Genomic DNA, 20,635 nt, shown 5'->3' with positions numbered 1-20,635 from the left:
TGGTATATCCAAAATTCAAAGGGAAGGAGCTATTCACTGTTTGATTCTGATAGCAGACAATAACATCCATGTCATTAAAGTAAATTCAGATTTTTAAAACTTGATTTTTCATAGATATGCTTATATCTGTAGCTGATAATGTATCTAATTATAATTATCAAGACAATGGCTAGGTAGAATCAAATAAAAAAAAAAAGCTGAGCAAATATAATGCAAACAGCAAAGTATGGCAAGGCTTTATTTTCCACAAGGGCTATATTTAAAATAACAAACTAAAAGAAGAAAAAAACCTTATTGTGGTCCTCAAAATCTGTAAAACCTGTAAGGATTATGCCAAAGATTAAATTGTGTTCTAACCAATTCTGGGAAGTTTGGTTTATTAGTACTGTTAGTCTTACTCATATTAAGAAGCCTGATTCATAAAAAGTATGTTGGATTCGGTCTGCAACTAAAGTCTGCCTAAGGAATTGCAAAAGAGAAGTCAGAACACTCAAAGCTTAAATTGCTCATGAGAAAGTAGAGAAATTGGAAAAGCAGAGGCAGTTGTGAAGGCAAGATTGAGAAGAGTGGGACCAACGTTAAATGGTAATTTGATGATGACAGGCCTGAATGCTACTGAGTGTAGAAGAGTACACTTTTGAAGATGACTATTCATAATAGATAATGATCAGAAAAAGGAATATTTCATATTTTTCAGGGACAGTTTCAGCAGAAGGATTTGAAAATAAGCTGTGGGCATATAAGGAAGGGCAATAGTTCATCTTTTCAGTAATACTTACTTTAAGGGGTTCATGCAGGTTGCAGTGTTTCTTATACTCAAGAATGGTTAGCACTAAAAATGTGAAAATAGTAAAAATAGTAAAGAAAATAGTAGAAGATATTTTCAATATGACTCGTTGATCCTGTATTTTACAGACTTGTTCTGAAGAGGATTTTACTTCTGGTAAATACTGTTACAGAAAAAGTCAGGCTACTCAAAATGTAGTGAGTACATGCATTGCTTTAATTTTATTCAATTTCTCTCAAAAAGAATAGGTTGTTGCAGTTCTTTTTAATATAACCATGATCATTGATATAAATTGAGCAGATCCTTCATACTGTATATTTCATTGAAATGATAACTGCAGGGTGGAATAAAATTACAAAACTGCTCTAGAATCTGTGTCTGTAAGAAAATGGGATCTCTATCTCCAGTTGCCATATCAGTTGGGAAAACGTTGAATAAAAAACCAAACTGCATGTACTTGTTCAAGGTGAAAAAAGAAGCTCCAAGAACATAAGAATACGGATGAAACTTCAAAAACTCAATGAGGTCTACTAGTTAATTTAAGACTTCACTGAACTCTTCTGTGAAATATCATTGCTTCATAAGACTGTAGCCACAAAAAGACATTGGCAGTTGGGGTTAACTGTAGGTTTTAACGCAGGTTACACAGTACTGTCCCAGTCTGGAACATAACAGCCATTTGAAAAAAACTCAAATTAGAACAAAAACACACTTGTGTGTGTGTACATTCCTGAAACCTCAAACTGCCTTAATTATATTGCTAATGGTAACACACTGTTATAAGCAAAAGAAAATAATTTCATTTAATTGCTGCCTTTGTGCATGAGCAAAGAAAAGTCACATATTTAACCTGTAGAGCTACTCAAGTGGAAGTCCAGGGGGGAAAGCTGAAGTGAGTGTGTCATGCCATGAATTCAAAGAGATCTTGTTAGGTATGGCAGAGCGGGACAGTGCTACTTTATCTTGAAAATGTTACATGTGAGCTTTGCTGATGAAGGGCCCTCAGCCTTTTCAGAAAATCTGTAGTTCACCTTTGTCTTTTGTTTTAATTAGGAGAGACGCATAACTGTGGAGCAGAAGATGACGCCAATTCACTTCTTACTGCAATGGGTTCAGATTAATGGTTTTTTTTTTTCCTGACTTACTAGTGTAACAGAGGATAATCAGTTTTTATGTGTTACTCTCACTATATTTACTTAAGTATTTCAGGGTTTTTCTTAGATTCTGTGGAAATGACTAAAATTTTACAGCAGATGAGTGTGTTCTTTTTGATTGCTGACGCTGTCTGATAACATTATCTGAAAAGAGACAGGAAACACTGAGCAAAAAAAAAAAGTTTGTTTTGTTTTGCATTGTTCTCAGTATGACTATTACTTCAGTGAACACTTTGATGTTGCCAAGATAATGGATACCTGGACTGTGCAGAAAGGACTTCCATTGATTATTGTTGAACAAAATGGGAAGAGAATCAAAATAAGACAAGAACGCTTTCTGAAGGGCATTTTCCCAGATGATCCTCAGTGGTCCTCGATGCAAGCTGGGTAAATGCAGGGACTTTATCAGGGCATTTGTGAAAAGTATTGCAAATGTTTAAAAAACTATAGACATTTCTCATTTTGTTCCTTTCTACTTCTTAGGTTCCTGTGGTATATTCCTTTGACATACATCACAAGCCATTCCAAAAATATTGGAAGACATTTAATGAAGAATCATTCAGGTTGCAGATTAATTTATCCTGTTACCTGCTACCATGTGCTGCCCTCTTCTTATTGCTCCTGCTTACTGAATCTGGGAAAAGTAGCTGATTTTTCCATTCGGTGGCTGAGCCAGGAAAGTAACACGAGTTCTGAGTAACCTAAAAAAGTTTTGTATTCTTATGGGAACAGACATGGTCAAATGAGATCATTCATTTGGGTTTGTTTCATTTTAAAATCCTTAAGGCTAAATTTAAACTAAATTTAGTCACACGAAAATTGCATGTTTTTCACTGTTAGGCAAATTAACTTTGTTTAAAAACCGTGCTCAGTTCTACTGCATGTAACGCAGTCTTTTTAGTTTTCATTTAGACTACAGCCGCCAGAAATGCCACAGCACAACCAGCATTACAAGGAATTATAGAGCACTGCCACAGATAGAAGACTTAAAATCTTTTGCCTTCCCTATTGTCAACTGGAAATTATGGTGAATTGCTTTGGAAATTCCATACGATTCTTTCTTGGATACCATTCTAGAACAGATGCAAGTCTAGATTTTTTTTCTCATTTCAAAAGTTGTTTCTCACTAGACAAACAATTCTAAACTGCTCAAAACTGGGTTAAAGCTTTAAAAATGCCCATGTACACAAGTGCAGACATGATACTATAATTGGTGAGCATTCTTATATTCCGTATTAGGAGAACTTGGTCAAACTTTTTTCATGTAGTCCTTATCGGTGTAGAAATTTTTCCCTAAGGATGAGGCCTTGCTGGTAAGCAAAATCCTTAATACTATGGCTCTGCAAGTCTGTGAACAGGACTGGGAGGTCAAAACTCCAGGTTCTAACAAGGGCATCTTGCGCCGTAGTTTATCCATGCTGGGGACATGTTCTATTGTCTATGCCAAAACACAAATCCCTACTTCCTGGTGTGACAACACAAAAGATTTGGGTGCAGCAACATTTTCAGAAGACTGGTCCTAACAACTACATTTCAAGGGGAAGTTTAGCTTCTGAGTGGTTCCTGTGCTATAATGACATATTTGCATCATCACCAAAGACACATTAGTTAGTGTTTCTTAAGTCTGAGATACTGTATTAGCTTCGCCTGCACAAGGTAAAAAAGTCCCCTTCTTTGTGCCAAAATTTGTTCTGTGAATCGCTAAAGATGCTAATGAACCAGGTGAGTAAAATATTTCCTGCTACTTCCCTTTCTTAATCAACATGAAGCTATTTGCTTTATTGTTTGGCTACTTTAAAAAAAAAGGCTGTGAGATTAAAAAGCTCAGCTCTGTGCATATGTGTGCATCAATGTCTTTTTAAGAGACTAGTTTAATTGCTACTAATTAAAAGGACTTCAAAAGCAGTGCCTTGCAATCTTCCTGTACATTTCAGATCACTTTTTTTGACGTATAAATGCCCTGATGCATGTTAGGAAATACCACTAAGTATGTTTGTTTAATTGTTTTTAAAATGTTCTTCCTGCTGCTAGATACCATAGAATTGGAGGAAGGTATCAGCTGGGTGAAATTCAATGTGGACATGAATGGTTATTACATAGTACACTATGAGGGAAACGGATGGGACAACATTATTAAGCTATTGAATGAGAATCACACCCTCTTCAGCTACAAAGACAGAGCAAATCTGATCCACAATGCTTTTCAGCTGGTCAGGTACTACTGGTTCTTCCTTAAAACAAAAGCAAGAAGTTTGTAGCCCCCTAGATCCTGACCATGATGTCAGAGTGTCCAAAGTCTGAAGAATCTTAGGCCCTAGAAGCAGGCTTTCTTGAGGATAGTTACCTTTTCTCTGGCCAATATTTTTCATCCTCTGGTTTTTGAGAACTACTATGAATGCTAAATCTCTCTCTTAAATTCAAGACCCAGATCTACAGGTTGCTGATGCAGCCGTCCATTTCTTTGTTTCTTCCACATGAGATCTGTGTAGAGGGCAGGATGATGAGTACACAGGGAGGTTCCACTCCCATGTGTACACCACCCAGGATATTTTTCTCTTTAGATAATAAACGTTAACGACTTCAGGCCATCCCCCACCCTCTTACCATGTGTGATTAGAAAGACACTAACTCTATTTAAACTCTCTCTTAGCGCAGGCAGACTATCGCTAGACAGAGCCTTGGATCTAACGCGGTATCTCCAGCATGAGACAAGTAACATAGTACTTCTGAAAGGCCTGGGCTGTCTGGAAGTGATCTATCGCATGATGGAGAGAAGAAATATTTCTGATGTCACAGAAAGTCTGAAGGTTCATATTTGAGTCCTGAACCATGTAACATTTTATACATGCATTTACTTGATTGTTTATTTACTCATTAATGTAATCTGCATTTGTTTTTACTGATACTTTCTAGTGACAGAGAGCACATTCTCTGCACTTCAGAGAATGTGTTGTCCGTAATAAGTCCAACAATGTACATACAAAATGTAGAAATGCTGTTCTTTGAGTTGGGTTACTACTTCTACTAGAAATCCTAAATAGTCTTAATACAGCAAAAGTCATTACTTATAAATGAACACTACCATGTTCTCTCTGCAGTGGTACATTTTGCAGTATTTTAAACCAGTGATTGACAAGCAGACCTGGAGCGATGAGGGCTCTGTTTCCCAAAGAATGCTTCGTTCTGATCTTCTGGAGCTCGCATGTGACCTGCAATATCTTCCCTGTATCCAGAAGGCAAATGAGCTTTTCAGCAAGTGGATGGAAAGTGGTGCAAAGATAAGGTAAATAAGTTATTTATTTCTTACGGTTCCTTTTTGCTCAAGTTGCTTTTACTCTACCCTGAGATTTGATTTTTACAACATGGACTTCGGAAGAAAAGCAATTTCCCGTAAAATCTATGGAAGTATTTTCATTACCTGAAATGAAGCAGCATCCAAAAGCCATGTATTCTAGTGTGTGTGTTAAAATGTCGGTTTATTCAGTGTAGTTCCCTGTCCCTTGAGGTTTTCCTTGTCATTTGAGGTGCCCACATAAACGTTTTGGAATCTGTGCTGCATGAGCTAACACACCACAGTTTCTTAGCTAGGGTGCCAGATACAAGCTCTTTTTTTTAGATCTAGAATTTCTGGGTCTTTTTCTCCATTGCTGAAAACCCATGAAGAGGTGTTACATTATAGCAACACAATATAAACATGATCTGGTTGTTCCCGCCGGTTTCATTCTTTCGGTTACCTAAGTGCTCATCTTATTCTTCATCTTGCATATTGTCCTAGTTAAGAGATGGAGTCTTACTGAGTCAATCGAAAATCCTTTGTTGAAATACTACTTATCTACAAAGAATACACAAGGTCTATTATCCGGACTATAGGAAAAATATAACAGGAGGCAGTGAGTTTTATCACCATTCCAAGCAATGGCATGAAACAGTTTGTTGATCCCTACTTTCCTGTGAAGCTACTCAATGGTTCCTACTAAACGGAACTGCCATCCTCTTAAATGGTGGATGATAGTTATACTTCTTCCAGTTCCAGCAAGACTTAACCTGACCTCTGAAACTGATTCTGGTGTGGTTCGTTGTGTGAAAAGTTTTTCATAAACATAGAAGGAGCAGTGTGCCCTGAAAAACTTGCCCAGAATGAGAATACAATGCTGCACTGGGATAGGAGACTGTTGCATCCACATACTTTTGATGATTTCAAGTGAACTCCATAGAAGAGGAATATCTGTGGCCCACTGCAAGATCAGGACTTGCTGCTTCTGTGCAGTTTGTTTCTTTTCCCCATTATTTCTGAACATATGTGACAGATGTTTGTTGATCTTCTTTCATCACTGATCTGTACCTTACCAACTTCTGTCATCTATCAAAAGGAAAAGCAAATTAGTTACATCTCTTACCTTGTTCCAGGACATGGCAAGGTTCATATGCATCAAGAGATGTATTATGCAGTGCTTCCCACATCTGTTGACATTTTAGTACTGCTTGATTTGTGTTACATGTATTGGAGAATTATGACTGAGTTCAATAGTGTGCCAGATTGGGCAGAAACATAATTTCTGCAGGTGCAGGATCATCCATTGTAAAATTTCAGGGCAGAAATGCATCTATAAAGTACCTTTTTGTCATGCTAGATTAATAGCAAGACTACTTTAAAACTAGAGCATCAATCATATTTAATTTAAAAATGAGGGGAACTTCTGTACGTTACAGTGAGATAATTACTGTGGGAAGATTTACCCCCTTATACTTAACATTTTTTCCACTGTTTTTCAGCCATGAAAAATACTAAATTACAACTCCAAATGAAACTTTCTTTCTTTCCTGCTTAGTAACATTCCCTCTGATGTCCTTGGAACTGTGTACTCCGTTGGAGCAAAAACAGCTGCTGGCTGGAATTTTCTTTTGGATAGATATAAAGTGTCCATATCTGCTGCTGAACAGAGAAAGATCTACTCCGCTCTGGCAAGCAGTAAAGATGTTAGTAAATTAACAAGGTAGGAACCATTCCATATGAATTATTATTTACTTCCAGCTTGTACTGGTGCTCCATGCACTGCAGCTTGGGTCTTGTGAATCTCACTAACTTATTTCCAGTGGATACATGATCTTTGTTACTGTCTGAGACACTTTAGGGGTGAATACAGCCTGACTGCTGAGCATGAAAGGAAAAATTCTAACATGTGGAATCTCTTTAAAGGATAATAACAGATGTTATTCCTTAGTTGAGTTCTTCACTTTCATAAATATATGTTGCATTTATCTATATTTTCACTCCCAGACTTTCAGCATGATAATTGGAAAGTTTAAGAAATACAAGGAGGGAGTGAATAAGTTTCTTCAATCAGTCTCCGTTAGCTTATTCTGCTACAGAGAAATGATTCATAATTGATGGTAGATTAAGGAAAATCAGTATACCACTGCACTGAGGCCTTGAAATATCTGACTGTGCTTAGTATGTAGCTGAAAAAGACAGAAGTTAGATATAAATGTGTTCTATACGTGTAACTAATCAGTAAGTACTTCATGTTTGTACCTTAGCTGGGAGCACAATAGAGGCCTGATATTTGAAGTTTCTAAATGTATTCCCAAATGTAATTCTACAGTCTGACCTTTTCTTGCTTTTATAATGTGTTTTGATGCTATAGGTTGCTTGAACTTGGAATGGAAGGAGATATAATCAAGATTCAAGACCTGCCTTCCGTTATCTATTCAGTCAGCACAAATCCAGCTGGACAACGACTTGCATGGGACTTTGTAAAGAAAAATTGGAGCAGGCTACTAGAGAAGTTAGTATTTCTGTGGAGGGGGCAGAACCCCACTTGTGTTTACCTTGGAAACAACATAATCAGGACAAGGGTCTGAGAGTCAAGAATGACAGGCCTTAGCCTGGAGAAGCAGCTTGCTCCTTTGTGCCTCAGATTTCCATTCTGAAAAGGGAAGGTAATACTTCGCCGTCCCCACCTAATGATGGCTCAAAGGTTTATGTCACAGTGAAACAAGTGCTGACTATGGCGTTGTTAAAGTAGCACTGGCAAATATTTCTCATGTAAAAATTTCTTAACAGAAGTCGGTTACTTTTTTTTTCCCCAGTACTGTTTCAAGTTCAGCATCACTGACAGTTGCACAGAGGTGAAGTTTTAAAACTTTAAATAATTAGGAGATGAAACTTTAACCCTGAGTTGTAGAGAAATAACTTCCACGGGTATGTGCAGCAATAACAGTTTGGGGAAGCATCTTGGGAAGCAGGAAATCAGGGACAGTCCTTCCTGTTCTGTTTATGCATGATGCTGAAGATACATCACTTTTTCACTAACTCCTGAAACAGATGGTTCAGGATCCACTGGGCTACTGTTGTCTTCCCCACCCTCAAGTTGTATGTTCCTGCATCTTGTGTCAATGCTGGCAATAATGAGGTTGAAAACTAACAGAGAAAAAAAAAAAACTTTCCATTTTTGCAGTGCAGCCACACGTTCACTAGCAATAACACAAAGAAGTAAGCAGGGGTGTAAGGCTGGGGAACAGAAATGACGACAGTCTCTGTTGGCCGCGTGTGATCTTAGAGTCACATAAACTTATAGTGAGACAGTAGTTTTCCTAACCTTCTAAAAACTCCAGCAATAAGAATGCAAACAATTCTAAATAAGTTTTCCATGAAAGTCAGATGATAATGGGTGTATCTGGCTTTCAGGTGCAAAGCACTGCTGCACTCTATCCTTTCATATTCCAAGGCATGTGTGACCTAGAGACAGAACCTGTATGGCAGTCTGGAGAAGGATGAACCAGGTTGAGCGCGTGTGAACATGTAGTGCTTTCAGTGTTTTACATGTAGATAAACTTATATAACCTGTAATTTCTCTTTTTTTCCATCAGATTTCCCCTGGGATCCTTCTCTATTAGAATCATTATAGTTGGAACAACATCACAATTTTCTTCAAAACAAGAACTGGAAGAGGTTTGTCTGAATCTGAAAGTAAATGAGCATTTGGGTCAGGAAAGTGTAGCGAGAGGAAAATGGAAGGGCGTCTCTTAGCAAACCACCCAAAGACTCAAGCCAATGGAATAAGTAGGGCCCTCTGAAATTTGGAGAAATTTCTGTAGCTTAGCCTAGAATTTGACTGTCCTATCAAATTAGCTGTATGCTTAGTCTCCCTCATCATTTCTTTTCTTTCTCTTAGTATCAGTCTGTGTCTGTGCCTATCACCGTGTTCACTTTATCTCTTCCTTCAGCGTTCACTCTCATTAATTTCTCTTTCATTTTTAATTTGCACTTAGAATTTTCAAGCACAATGATATTTGTTCTTTGCACTGAAAAAAGCATTGGGAAATGGACCTGACATTTGCCAGTCATATCACCTGCTCTACTTGGATGTTAAATCTCTTCTCCCACTTTCTTGCCTGTTTAGATTTTAAATTCTTTTTGAGCAGAGACGGTATCCTCTTGTATATTAAGGATTTAGGATTATGAGCTCCTTGGGAGAGAGGTCTTTATTTACAGTTTTAAATAAGGCATATGCCTCTGCCCCATGCGTAGTCCACATAGGACATGAATTCATTTCATTCATGGTTAGAAAAGTCATCCATTTAATCCAAGCCATCAGAGCTCGTAGTTTGGGCTTTGAGGCTTCGCTGTTCAGGTCTCAGTATGTTAGCCCAGCTGGATCCTGTCACACTTTAGCCGGTTGCAGTGGTAATAGCTTTACTCATGCCTTTAAAATGGCTTGTTGTGCTTGTTTATAAGCTCCGCTTTATAAGCTGAATTTTGTTTTGTTTTTGTTTTTTCTTTAATAGGTCAAGTTATTCTTTCAGTCTGTAAAGGACGAGGTATCACAGCTGAGGGCACCTCAGATTGCACTGGAAAATATAGAAAAAAACATAAGATGGTTGGAAAGAAATGTAGCTGTATTAAGGAAGTGGCTATTAGAGAATCTTAAGTAAAGGTGCTTGAGTGAAAAATGGTGATATTTCTGAACGCAGATTTCCCCTCTTCCTTTAAAGAATTGCAGCTGATACTATACTTTACTCTTGCTAAGCGGTGGTATTTAGTTAATTAGAATGTTTCTATTTACTGATTGTTTTTCAACTTTTGGGGAAACTTGTTAATAGTACTTCATTTTGACTTTTTATGTGCTGCTGCTTAGAGCTTTAAGCCAGTTGAAAAAAATGTGTGGCTGCAGGCTCAAAATTATGTGTGTTTGTGTGCATGCCTGTTCTTGATTTCACAAAAGAATTGATACCGTCTTTGACAGTATCAAGGTAGGTTACATATATAATATGGCCTGATACTAAATTATTGCTGAGTTTGCCAGGCTTTGTGATCATGTATGTTGCTTATTATCCATAAAAGAGATTTCCTGTTTCTTACTGAGCAGCTTCCCTTACGTTTGTGTCTTTAGTGATCTGAGAAAGACAGAACAACTTCTACCAAAGACTTCTACCAAAGACTACCTTTCAAATGCTTTGAAAGGTGCATCATGGGCATTTTTGTAAAGCCTTAGAATAAACGTGCTTCTACCTCTTATTTGAGATTTCTTTAACAAGGAAATTGCAGTTTCTTCTAAAACAAATTAACTATGAGTTTGGCTTAGAGATTAAAATACTGTTTCACTGATGGCAGCTGAGAAATTGGAGTAGTATATTGCTGTATGTTAGAGAATACTGGAGACCTGATAGAACCAAAATACGGTTAAGATAGCTAACATAAAGCATCACTATCTCAGGGAAGCCAGTTTAAAGAAAACAGGGATCCTTTTGGTTGTTCCTTTAGGAGCTGAGCTTTCATGTGTGACTAGCTCGAACCCTAGAGATTGTCTCGCAGTGGATAGTAGAGACTAAGGAGTGGAGGATGGAAAGTTCCCTTGCACCATTGCTTTGCTATTTACTATCTCTGAGCTGCCTGTATTGTTGGTGGAGAGAGAAGGGTTTTCACGCTGAATTGCTCTCTCAGCTGCATAGGGGATTTTAAGAAACTTGCAAGCTAAATGACACGTTTGATGCTAAACAATGTAAATACCTTCTTGTGACCTGAACTGGAAGAAGGAGTGGCCTGAGAAGACATCTGCAGTGACCCTGAGAAAGGGGAAGCCATCTTGTTTTTCCCAGGAGGCTCAAAGCACTGGTCTGCAGTGCTCACTCAGTATGCAGTGATCAGTGCATCATGATGCATGAGGGACATTGTATTGTATGAATATGAAAACAATAGGGACCTTTCTGTCGTTCCGAGTAAGACCTCTCTTGTGAGTACCACTTAGGAGCGTTGTATTTTCAGGTCTGTTATTTTAATAAACCTTGACTGTAACACCTATCAATCTTAGTACGATTTAAGACAAATTATGTCTGAGCTTGCTACTGCAATAATGAAGAGGGGGAGGGGTGGAGGAAGATTTTCTGGCAGGCGCAAAGTACCTTCAGGATCTTTTAACCTCTGTTAGAATTGCCCATACAGGAGTTGCTTCTTGTAGCACTGGATCCTTTGGTTTTAATTGGGAGCAGAACCCACCCCCCTTTTCACCTTTGCATAATCTGGTGGGATAAATTAAGAGCAGAAAATTAATTTCAAATTCAGAGAACTCTGTTTTTGTGGAGCAAAGGAGTTTAATAGTGGACCTCATACTGAGGCAAAACTCCCGCTGAAGACAGTTACAGTCTTGACGACTTCTGTTCTGTTTGAAAGCTGCACGTCCTAACTGTCAGTGAATTACAGCGTCACGTATTAGAAAAAAATATCAGCACCATTTCTGTGTCAGAGTGGAAAGAGCAAATCCTACCTGTGCGAAGAGGAGTTCCATGTTGTTTGTATTACAGGATGCAACAAATTAAACGTTGCCCTTCTAAGTAGTAATGGGAGATGTTGCTGCATTCTGAGTCATGTTCCCTATATCCCTGTCCACCCAATATATACATGCACTGGTCCTTGCCTCTATCTCAACTATCAGTTATATCCAAACACATCTCAAACACACACGCGTATGGCCATTACTGCTGACTAGCAGTAGGACTAACTGCGTAGTAGTGGGACTAACTGATTAAAGTTGATGACTCTGGACATCATTTGTGTTCTCTTATTACATAAAACCACAATTTATCTCACCCACCGTATCAGCCATGCAGTTCCTCGACTACAGTGATTCTGCCCTTTGTAGTCCAAAAGCTTCAGGCAACAAAGCTAAGTGTTGAACGATATTGACCAAATATAGCCTGTGGAGAAATAGTGCTACTGCTAATTTTTTTTCCTTTTTTTTCTGACATTCAGTAGCATTCAGGAGCAGGCCTTTTAATTGCAGGATCCCTGGGGTATTCATATCGCCTTTTTCTTTGCACAAAGCCAAGCAAATGGCTGTCATTCAGTAAATACATTAATACACACAGTGGGATTCATGTTTTCCTTGCTTTGCAGCTTGGAGTTTTGAAGTATGTGGGTACTCAGTAGGAGTTAAGAGTTGCAACTGGAAAGAGTTTTTTCCTTTTACATGTCAATCACAGTGGACTACAGATTTCAAGAAATAAATGCTCTTGTAAACGATAGTATTTGTAAATGGACACGGGAAAAAACACTTGTGTATGACATGCCAAAATAGTTTACAAAGTCAAGCAGTTTGGGTTACCTGGGCTTTGTTTTCCATATAATGCTTGGAAAAGGCATTGAAAACAAATGGCAGGATTCAGTAATGAAACCACACATTACTGAAAGCTAGTTTGATTTTTCAAGCATAAACCAGTTAGTTATACAAGGTTATTGTCGTGACAAGCTTTACTGTAATCTCAGTGGCATATTATAATTTTTGTTCTATTTCAGGGCTGTTGGCTTGGTTGATCATTGTGTAGGGCTCTTTGCTTCATACCATCCAGGGCAGGAACAAGCACTGACTGAGTGTGTGTGGATTTAGTGTGAAAATAAATATTCATGAGCTGTACTCCAAACCATACCCGCTCTTGCAGCTGACTCTTGGAGTGAAAACAAAAGTGAAAATAGGAGTCATACCATCTAAGGCCACAGAAGCTTATCAGATACTGCAGAGTGATTGCTTGTAAAAAAAATGGGCTTTTTCTTTTCCCCTTCCAGAAACGCTGTGACCCTACAGCCACATCTTTTTAGCGAGCCCTGCCATAGAAATAACGAAGGTGGGCTGGCATGAGGGTTAAGGGGGGAGAGGAGAGGTTTATAGTTGTAGAATGTCACTTCTTTTTCAGTACTTCCAGTACAACTGCCAGTCATTTTTTGAACATTGTGATGTGTTTGGTTAGTACTGTCAATATTTCCTTCTCAGGTCTTGAGTAATCAAAAAAACAATTGCAACTGTTTAGTTATGTGGTATGTTCATTAGGCTCCAGTTTTAAACAAGCATATTAACAAAGTCATTGTTTTTTTCTCTATCTTTTCACTAGTTTTCTGAAGAGATTCACTATGTTGGTGTACCAGGGAATAGGGTAACCCTCAGCTGTGTCCTCGATATGTGAGCAGCTTGGCCACATTCAGAATCTAGCAACCCCTTGGAATTAAATATTGCCAGGAAGCCAGGAAGGGACTGAGAAATGGGATGACATAAACTTACTGCCAGATGATACAGACCACTTTAGTAGCTGCATGCTAGACAAGCTGTCAGAAACATAGCTGCAGTCAAAAACACAGCAATGTAAACACATATATGTTATATATAGATATATACATAAATATATAAACTAAAGAGCTGCCATAAAAAAATTGCATACAATTCTGAGGTCCTTTATTTCCTCAGTCTTATTCTCCAGGGAAAATAGGAAATAAGCATAAAAATGGAAGTCTTTCTCTTATTCCCAGCACATGTAATAATCTCAAATATTTGGAGCGTTTTCTATGCTACCGGCCTGCTGATCTTCAGGACGTGCTGCATACACGGTACAGATTTTTAGGACGGCTGACAGCAAAGCACTAACAGGGGTTTGAGAGGAAAGTAAAGCGAGTGGGGTTTGGTTTTTGCACCGTAATGAATTAAATGCTGTGTATGTGTTGAATTAAATGCTGCGTATGCGTATGTGTATGAGGAAGGGAAGAAGGGCTCACCATTGTATGAGCTGAAGTTTCCTTTGCTGGACCTGAAGTCCAGCAAAGTACTTGAGCATGTCTTGTTTTAGTCGTAGGCCATGCCATTAGCATTATGGCTTTATTGTATTTTCAGGCAACTACAAGAGGCAATAAAAAGGATATACTTAATTTTAAACATTTAGATAAAAATATTTAAAGATCCAGCGCTGTGTATTTTCCATATGAGTGCTTTACGAGTACTGAAAAAACCTAGTAATTGAAGCTCTGGCTACACCTATGTTAAGAAGACTCTTCCATTTTCCATCAGAGAAGAATTAATTTACTGGAATTACTGTCACCACATGATGTATTCAAAGCAAATGTTTTCAAGGCATGAGCCATCTTAGTCAGATTAAACCACATCTTCCTCCAAAGGAAAGAACTCTTCGTGTGCATTTGCAATAGCTTTTGTTGTTCTTCTTGTTTTAATTACTTTCACTTCGTTATGATCTGTCTCTTTATCCTAATCTTTCTACTTTACATTTTACCAGATCGTAGAGAAGGGAGATTGTTGTGAGAGAGAAGGCTGACTTTATTATCTTGCACAGCAATGGTCTTGGAATCACCAGTGCAGTTCTTCTGTCCAGAGACGATTTTAATGCTAGTAAATCAGAAGAAAACCCTTCAAGTTTTAGAATACTGTGTACATGAGCAAGTTGCCATGAAGGCTCCTGAAGAATGAACAACTGGCAAGTAATACCAATTTATTACTGAGTTTCATGCAAGATTGGAAGATGGGTTTGACACGTTATACAAAAGTGTTTACAATACAGTTGGTGGGAAATCAAGGCATGAGGTCTTTATAAATTGTCTAGGTTCTCATGGCATTTCTCCTGTGGAAAATTTTTAAAGAAAAGTTCAAACTGCAGCTGTTATTTTATCCTTTACACAAGGATTACAAGGGCTACAAAGATGATCAGGGGACTGGAGCACCTCTCCTATGAAGAAAGACTGCAAGAGCTGGGCCTGTTCAGCCTGGAGAAGAGAAGATTGAGAGGCGATCTCATCAGCGTGTATAAGTATCTGAAGGGGGAGTGTCAAGAGGACGAGGCCAGCCTCTTCTCCGTGGTGCCCAGCAACAGGACAAGAGGCAACGGGCAGAAACTGAACCACAGGAGGTTCTGTCTGAACCTGAGGAAAAACTTCTTCACTGGGAGGGTGACAGAGCACTGGACCAGGTTGCCCAGAGAGGCTGTGGGGTCTCCTTCGCTGGAGATATTCAAAACCCGTCTGGACGTGATCCTGGGCAGCGTGCTCTAGGTGACCCTGCTTGAGCAGGGAGGTTGGACTAGATGATCTCCAGAGGTCCCTTCCAACCTCAACCATTCTGTGATTCTGTGATTACTTAGCAAGTTTTTCCTTCTGCTCTGCAGGTCACAGGATTTTGTGGAATCCTGTAACAACTACCATTGTAATTATTCAAACAGGTACGGAGCAAGGAGTGCTCTTGATCTGGTGAGGGGCTTGATGCCAAATGAGACATTTTGCGGCGTTAAGAACTGTTAAGAGTTGAATACTGTGATTTTGTTCCTGTAGAAAGCTAATTCTTCCCTCCGTCTGGTTTTACCTAATGGAGCATCACCAGCTGTGATAATGTTACTTTTGATTTAAAGGACAAGAGGCTCCTTGAGGTCGAGTCCAGCTTTCTCTGGTGTGGCTCTGCAACAGAAGTGCAGGCTAGCTTAAGATATTCCTTTGTTAATTAAAAGCTGCAGTAAAATGTGTCATAGTAGAACCCTTAACAGATTGAAAGTTATGTTTTGGATCTGCTAGAAAGGTTTTATTTGTGGTTTGTATGTCCTGTCAATCATGCTGGCCCTGGTGTCCCACCCCCATGTTGGCAAGTCATTGGTGGGGAGCGATTGTCAGTCACGGGGAACATTCCGGAAGGGGAGCGGGCCTAGGCGCGGGTCGGCAGGCGGGCCCGCACGCTGGTGACGGATCCGGAAGGCACCAATAGGAACGCGCATCGGGACGAGGTGTGACCAATGGCAGGGTCTTGCTGCCTGCGGGCACAACGCGGTCCAGCTCTCAAGCGCCATGCGCGCGAGCTCTCGCGGGGCTTTTCGTCGTCGGCGACGCAGGGTAGAAAAAGACCAGCGAAAATCGCGAAGCCCGGCGTCGGGAGAGCCAAAGCCTGGCGGTCTTTTCCAAGGCCTGACGACGCCAAAGGCACGTTCCCCAGCTGAGGGCGGCTCTGCCGGAGGCTGCGGGACAGCCAGCGGAGGTCGTCCGCCACCATCGCCGGGTAGGTTAGGATCCCGACTTACCGCGGAGGCGTGAGTTATCCCTGTAAGGGCGAGGCGGCGCCCCCTCTCTGCTGTGGCCTGCTTAATCAGGCCTCTGGCCACGAGGCGGCACGCTCCTCCCCCCAATTTGGGATGTGGCCTGGTTATAGGTTTGAGAGCTTCACGGCACGCTGGGCGGTGGCGCCCTCTGTTGAGGGGGGCCTGCTTAGGGTACAGGTCCCCGCACCTGGAAGTGGGGCTCCCTGCTCCGGGAGCAGCCTGCTTAACTCTTCCTCCCCCCTCACTTCCGCGTGTATTCGTTGATTGTCTTCTGTACTCAAGCCTGTGTGTGTATGTATAGAGACATAATCATTTCTGTTTATTCTTACACTGAAGCTTCAGGTATGCTCTTGTAAGTAAGTTAATACCTTGTGGTGATTGTACGTTCTTATCAGTATTATTATAGTTGTTATCGTTACTGTTTATCAGTTCATTAAAATTGTTTACATATCTGTTAACCTCTACAATTATGAACTCATTTGTAAGGAGTACAGGTGCCTATGCTACTTCCCGAACCTGCTCGGTGTATGGAGCCTGCTGAATTACCTTACCAGGGCAAAATGCCTATCGACTGGTTCAGTCATTTTGCAGAGGCCTCTCGGCACAAAATGACGGACTGTTTTATTTTCTTAAAGGGTCCAATCCCAGAACTGCAAAAAAAGCTGCTGTTGTTAACAACAGGCATATAAGGCTCAGTTAATACAGCTAAACTGCTAAGGTTCTGAATAGAAGAACAAGTGTCTCTTTGACTGGCTTTATTTTTATTTAGTGTCTAGCTCACTTAAACACTGCCAATGCTTAGCAAGGTAAATAATTGCAATTTAATAACCCCATAGGACACTGATGAGGTATTAAAGTAGCAGTAGGCCTCGGTAAATAATTAACAAGGAATAATTTGTTTGTGAATTTAGCTTTTCTGCTTGTTTGTGAAATGCCTGTGTTTTTTTAATACGGTTGTTAGTTAGTCCAGTACTCATTGTGCACAGTTTTATCTGGTGACTAGTTGCTGGGTCTCTCTGGGAGTCTGCTTTGACCTGAAATGAATGACTTCTAGCTATGAAACAAGCAGTGTTAGTGATTTAACCTGTCTATGCAACAAGCCGCAGATGAATTTTCCACTAAAGTTATTGTGACCGTTGCTGGGTTAACGCAAATCTTAGCAATAAACATTTGATCCGAAATATCCTTAGTAGTCCCCAAAAGGTTCAGGAGAGATTTCCTACTATCTGTGCAGCTCTAGTCAGTAGTAGCAGTTACAGCACATCCAGTTTTGTAGCTCTCTTAAAAAGTTGGAATTACTTAGGATTACTAACGATTTGACAGTTTAGACAGTAAAGGCTGCTTTTCCCCATGTAACTGGTAGGTGGCCTGGTAAATAAATTGGACCGCATCAGTACATGTTACAATCTTGCAATGTAAATGTAGACTTTGATTGAACGTACAGACAAAATGTAAAAAGATGAGTAGCCTTTTTGGTTACTTTCAATACTTAGACTTGGATGCGAAAGCAACAACAGCCGCATGTACTGTTCGTGACTCTAAAATTCAGCAGATGTCTACATCCTTATGGAATGATGGCTTTTTTTTTTTTTTTTAATGGAAGTAAAATTCCCATCAACGTTCCTGCTGTCATTGACAGCTTAGCCTGGGTGTTGAGTGTAGGAGCAGATCCTGTGGGATGGTTCTGTCAGTTTAGTGAAAGTGTTGCATAAATACTCAGAGACTGCAGGCTAGAGCCATAAAGCTAATAAAACCAATAGTTCTGCAGACTGTAAGTTGCACGAGTAAGCATTTGCAGGATCAAGCATTTCATTATGAATTTAATGAATTTCAGTATCTTCTAAAGAATTTCAAGTAACTAGGAAACTTAAAAGGTGAATTTTTCAAATCAGTGCAATAGCCAAGCTTAAGTTACTGGAAAGCCTTTGTAAGCTTAAGCAGAGACCTGTCATCTATAGATCGTTAACTTCAACATTCCTTCAGTTAACTAAATTAGATTCATTACTCTTTTGGGACAGTCAGTACATGAGATTATGAGAGTCAGTAAATGGAATATCTTGTTTTCCGAATTGTCACTTGTTCTATTATTTCAGGAAAGCAATTTTCCTTTTTCAGTATTCCGCAGGCAATTATCTTTGTGCTGTCTCTTCTCAGGTATTTAGACCGCAGAGTTAATTAAAAGGCTTTGGGGTTTATCTGTGGTACAGATAAAAGAAGCAAAGTATGTCCTTACAAGATAAAATCTTTTGCTTTCAGGCAAATCAGGAAATTACACAAATGTGTATAAGCATGTCCTTGAAAATATGTCTTCTGTGATATGTTGTCTTTCTGTAATTGGAAGAAAACTTTCCATGGTTTGCTTTGTTCTATGCAGGACAAACATCAAACGTGATAATGTGACTGAAAGTGTTACCTGCTTGGACCACACTGACATTGATATTTAGCTTGCTTAGTTTTTGTAGGGAAAAGCTGATACCAGAATGTTTCTCATAAAATTCCAGTAGTTTTACTGCTGCATCTAATGCCTAGTGTACTTGACTCAATTTGACAAGTGACACAGTTATCTACCTGTGAAACCTCTGATTATAGCAGTCATACCCCAAATTCTTCGTACTGTAAATCAGTTCACATTCATTCTTTGCAGTACATACTGCAGTTAGTCACTAGAGAAAGCTGTAGTAGACATTCTATTCAAGAGGCGAAGTTGAAATGTGAAAGATGTAGCAGAGATTGCATTGAGGAAACAAAGTTGAAATAAACTTGCTTGGCTAAGCAAGTACATGCTGCTATTTGGTTATCTATGGATGACCTGGGTCATCTGTTTTCTTTTTCAGACAGCAATTCATACTTCTAGAATTTCTCTTCACTGCTTGCGGGCTGCTTTCCTAAAAAATATTAACCACTTACATTAGTTTTGTGTAGCTTCAGTAGACTGAAACTTGAGCTCAACTTGGTTCTTGATGTGCTTTTTTTCCCCCACAGACATGTCAAAATGAGCTTCCAGAAGTCTACCTTCAAGATGAATTACTTTGATCTGAAGAAATGCAATGTTCTGTTATCTGCACATTTTCAGAATTCTTGCGAGCTGGTAGATTGATTCCATATGTAATAACTCCAAAGTTTCTACAGAAAATACCAGGTTCCTCGTTCACTATGTAGCTGTAGAACATCATAAAAGAAGAATAGAATCAGGAAACAAACATTCAGATCCTGATCCACGTAACCTTTTTTTAAAATTCGTTTAAACCTTGGGCATGTTTGACAGCACTTCTGTTGGGCGGTGTCTTCCTTCTCTGTCTTAATGGAAAAGCTGGCCTTGGAAAAAATGTTCATCAAAACATGGAAATACCATTTGTGCTGAGGTAGGTTCAAAATCCATAGTAGCAATTATCTAGACATGAAACTGAGGGTTGTCCAGATCATATGATGGGAAAGTTCAAAGTTTCCTGGTCAAGTCTGAAGCCTTTCCAAGAATAGAAGGAGCTGGTGGAATTATGGGAATGCAGTTACTCTCATTGGTTAAAATATATGTTTGCAAATGCCAGTAGAAATAATAGACTTTCACTGTTACAGACTTTTGCCGATTTTGTTCTGGCGTTGGCATTACTTGAAAACCGTAACAAACGGTCAGGTTTGGTCCCCGTAGCAAAAGACTTGCTGTAACATTCAGCAGGGATTTCTAGTCTTCAGATCTGTCTCTTTTTTTCTAAATTAACACCTTCCAGGGTGTTAATGTAGAAAAGACCTTTGACATAAAAGGGAATGCTGCATCATGTATAAGATGAAGAGTAATTTTGGCATCAAAGTGCTTGCTTAAAAAACTTTAAATGTTTGAGTATCTTACAGAAAACCAAGGGGATTTGAACTATTGCTAGTGTTTTGATTTGTACCTAATTCAAACTGTTAGACTGGATTCCTCGTTTCCTCACATTTCCTCTGACCCTAGCACATGTTATTAGACTCTGAATTTTAATTTAGTATTTCTGTGCTATAAATATTTAACATTAACGAATCATTCTCTAGTAACCTCTTGTCTTTGAATCTTTCGTACCTTCCAGATACACTAGTTTGTTTCAACAGAGTTTCCAGATACAGAGTTTGTTTTCAAACATTTTATCTGTGTCTTTAAAAACTAGAACCTTTGCTAATGTAAGACTAAGATTTCACATAAGCCCGTGATTCTGGAAAGCATGCTTTTAAATAATACTAGATTAGTGTTGTTAAGTCATGATAGTTTGTTAATTTCTCGTCCTGTACTGTATTTCTAAGCCTCCATTCTTTCTTTTTTTTTTTTCTGTGAAATCTGGAAGGGTCAAGGATTCTCTGGAAGAATTATACAATTGTTTGA

At 39.2% G+C, this 20,635-nt stretch overlaps 1 protein-coding gene across 4 annotated transcripts in view; it reads left to right on the top strand.

The window, feature by feature from the left end:
* Nucleotides 1-19,453, top strand: part of LOC138060845 (endoplasmic reticulum aminopeptidase 2-like) — a 34,401-nt gene extending 14,948 nt beyond the window's left edge. Inside the window, exons 12-22 of one of the 4 annotated variants that reach the window (XM_068928462.1) lie at nt 916-984; nt 2,150-2,328; nt 2,425-2,504; nt 3,973-4,156; nt 4,592-4,748; nt 5,040-5,224; nt 6,771-6,935; nt 7,587-7,727; nt 8,812-8,893; nt 9,730-9,878; nt 10,335-10,457. In XM_068928462.1, coding sequence (XP_068784563.1) covers nt 916-984; nt 2,150-2,328; nt 2,425-2,504; nt 3,973-4,156; nt 4,592-4,748; nt 5,040-5,224; nt 6,771-6,935; nt 7,587-7,727; nt 8,812-8,893; nt 9,730-9,876 — 1,389 coding nt within the window. In that variant the 3' untranslated portion in view covers nt 9,877-9,878; nt 10,335-10,457. Of the gene's footprint in view, nt 1-915; nt 985-2,149; nt 2,329-2,424; nt 2,505-3,972; nt 4,157-4,591; nt 4,749-5,039; nt 5,225-6,770; nt 6,936-7,586; nt 7,728-8,811; nt 8,894-9,729; nt 10,007-10,334; nt 10,458-14,490; nt 14,910-19,269 lie in introns of those variants that run through there. The other 3 variants (XM_068928463.1, XM_068928464.1, XM_068928461.1) reach the window with 3 other exon arrangements.
* The last annotated feature ends 1,182 nt before the right edge of the window (nt 19,454-20,635 follow it).

This window comes from Struthio camelus, chromosome Z, assembly GCF_040807025.1.
Source record: "Struthio camelus isolate bStrCam1 chromosome Z, bStrCam1.hap1, whole genome shotgun sequence".
In the NCBI taxonomy this organism is placed as follows: domain Eukaryota; kingdom Metazoa; phylum Chordata; class Aves; order Struthioniformes; family Struthionidae; genus Struthio; species Struthio camelus.
Note: the sequence above shows the minus strand (reverse complement) of the source record. Positions and strands in the feature narration are given on the sequence as shown.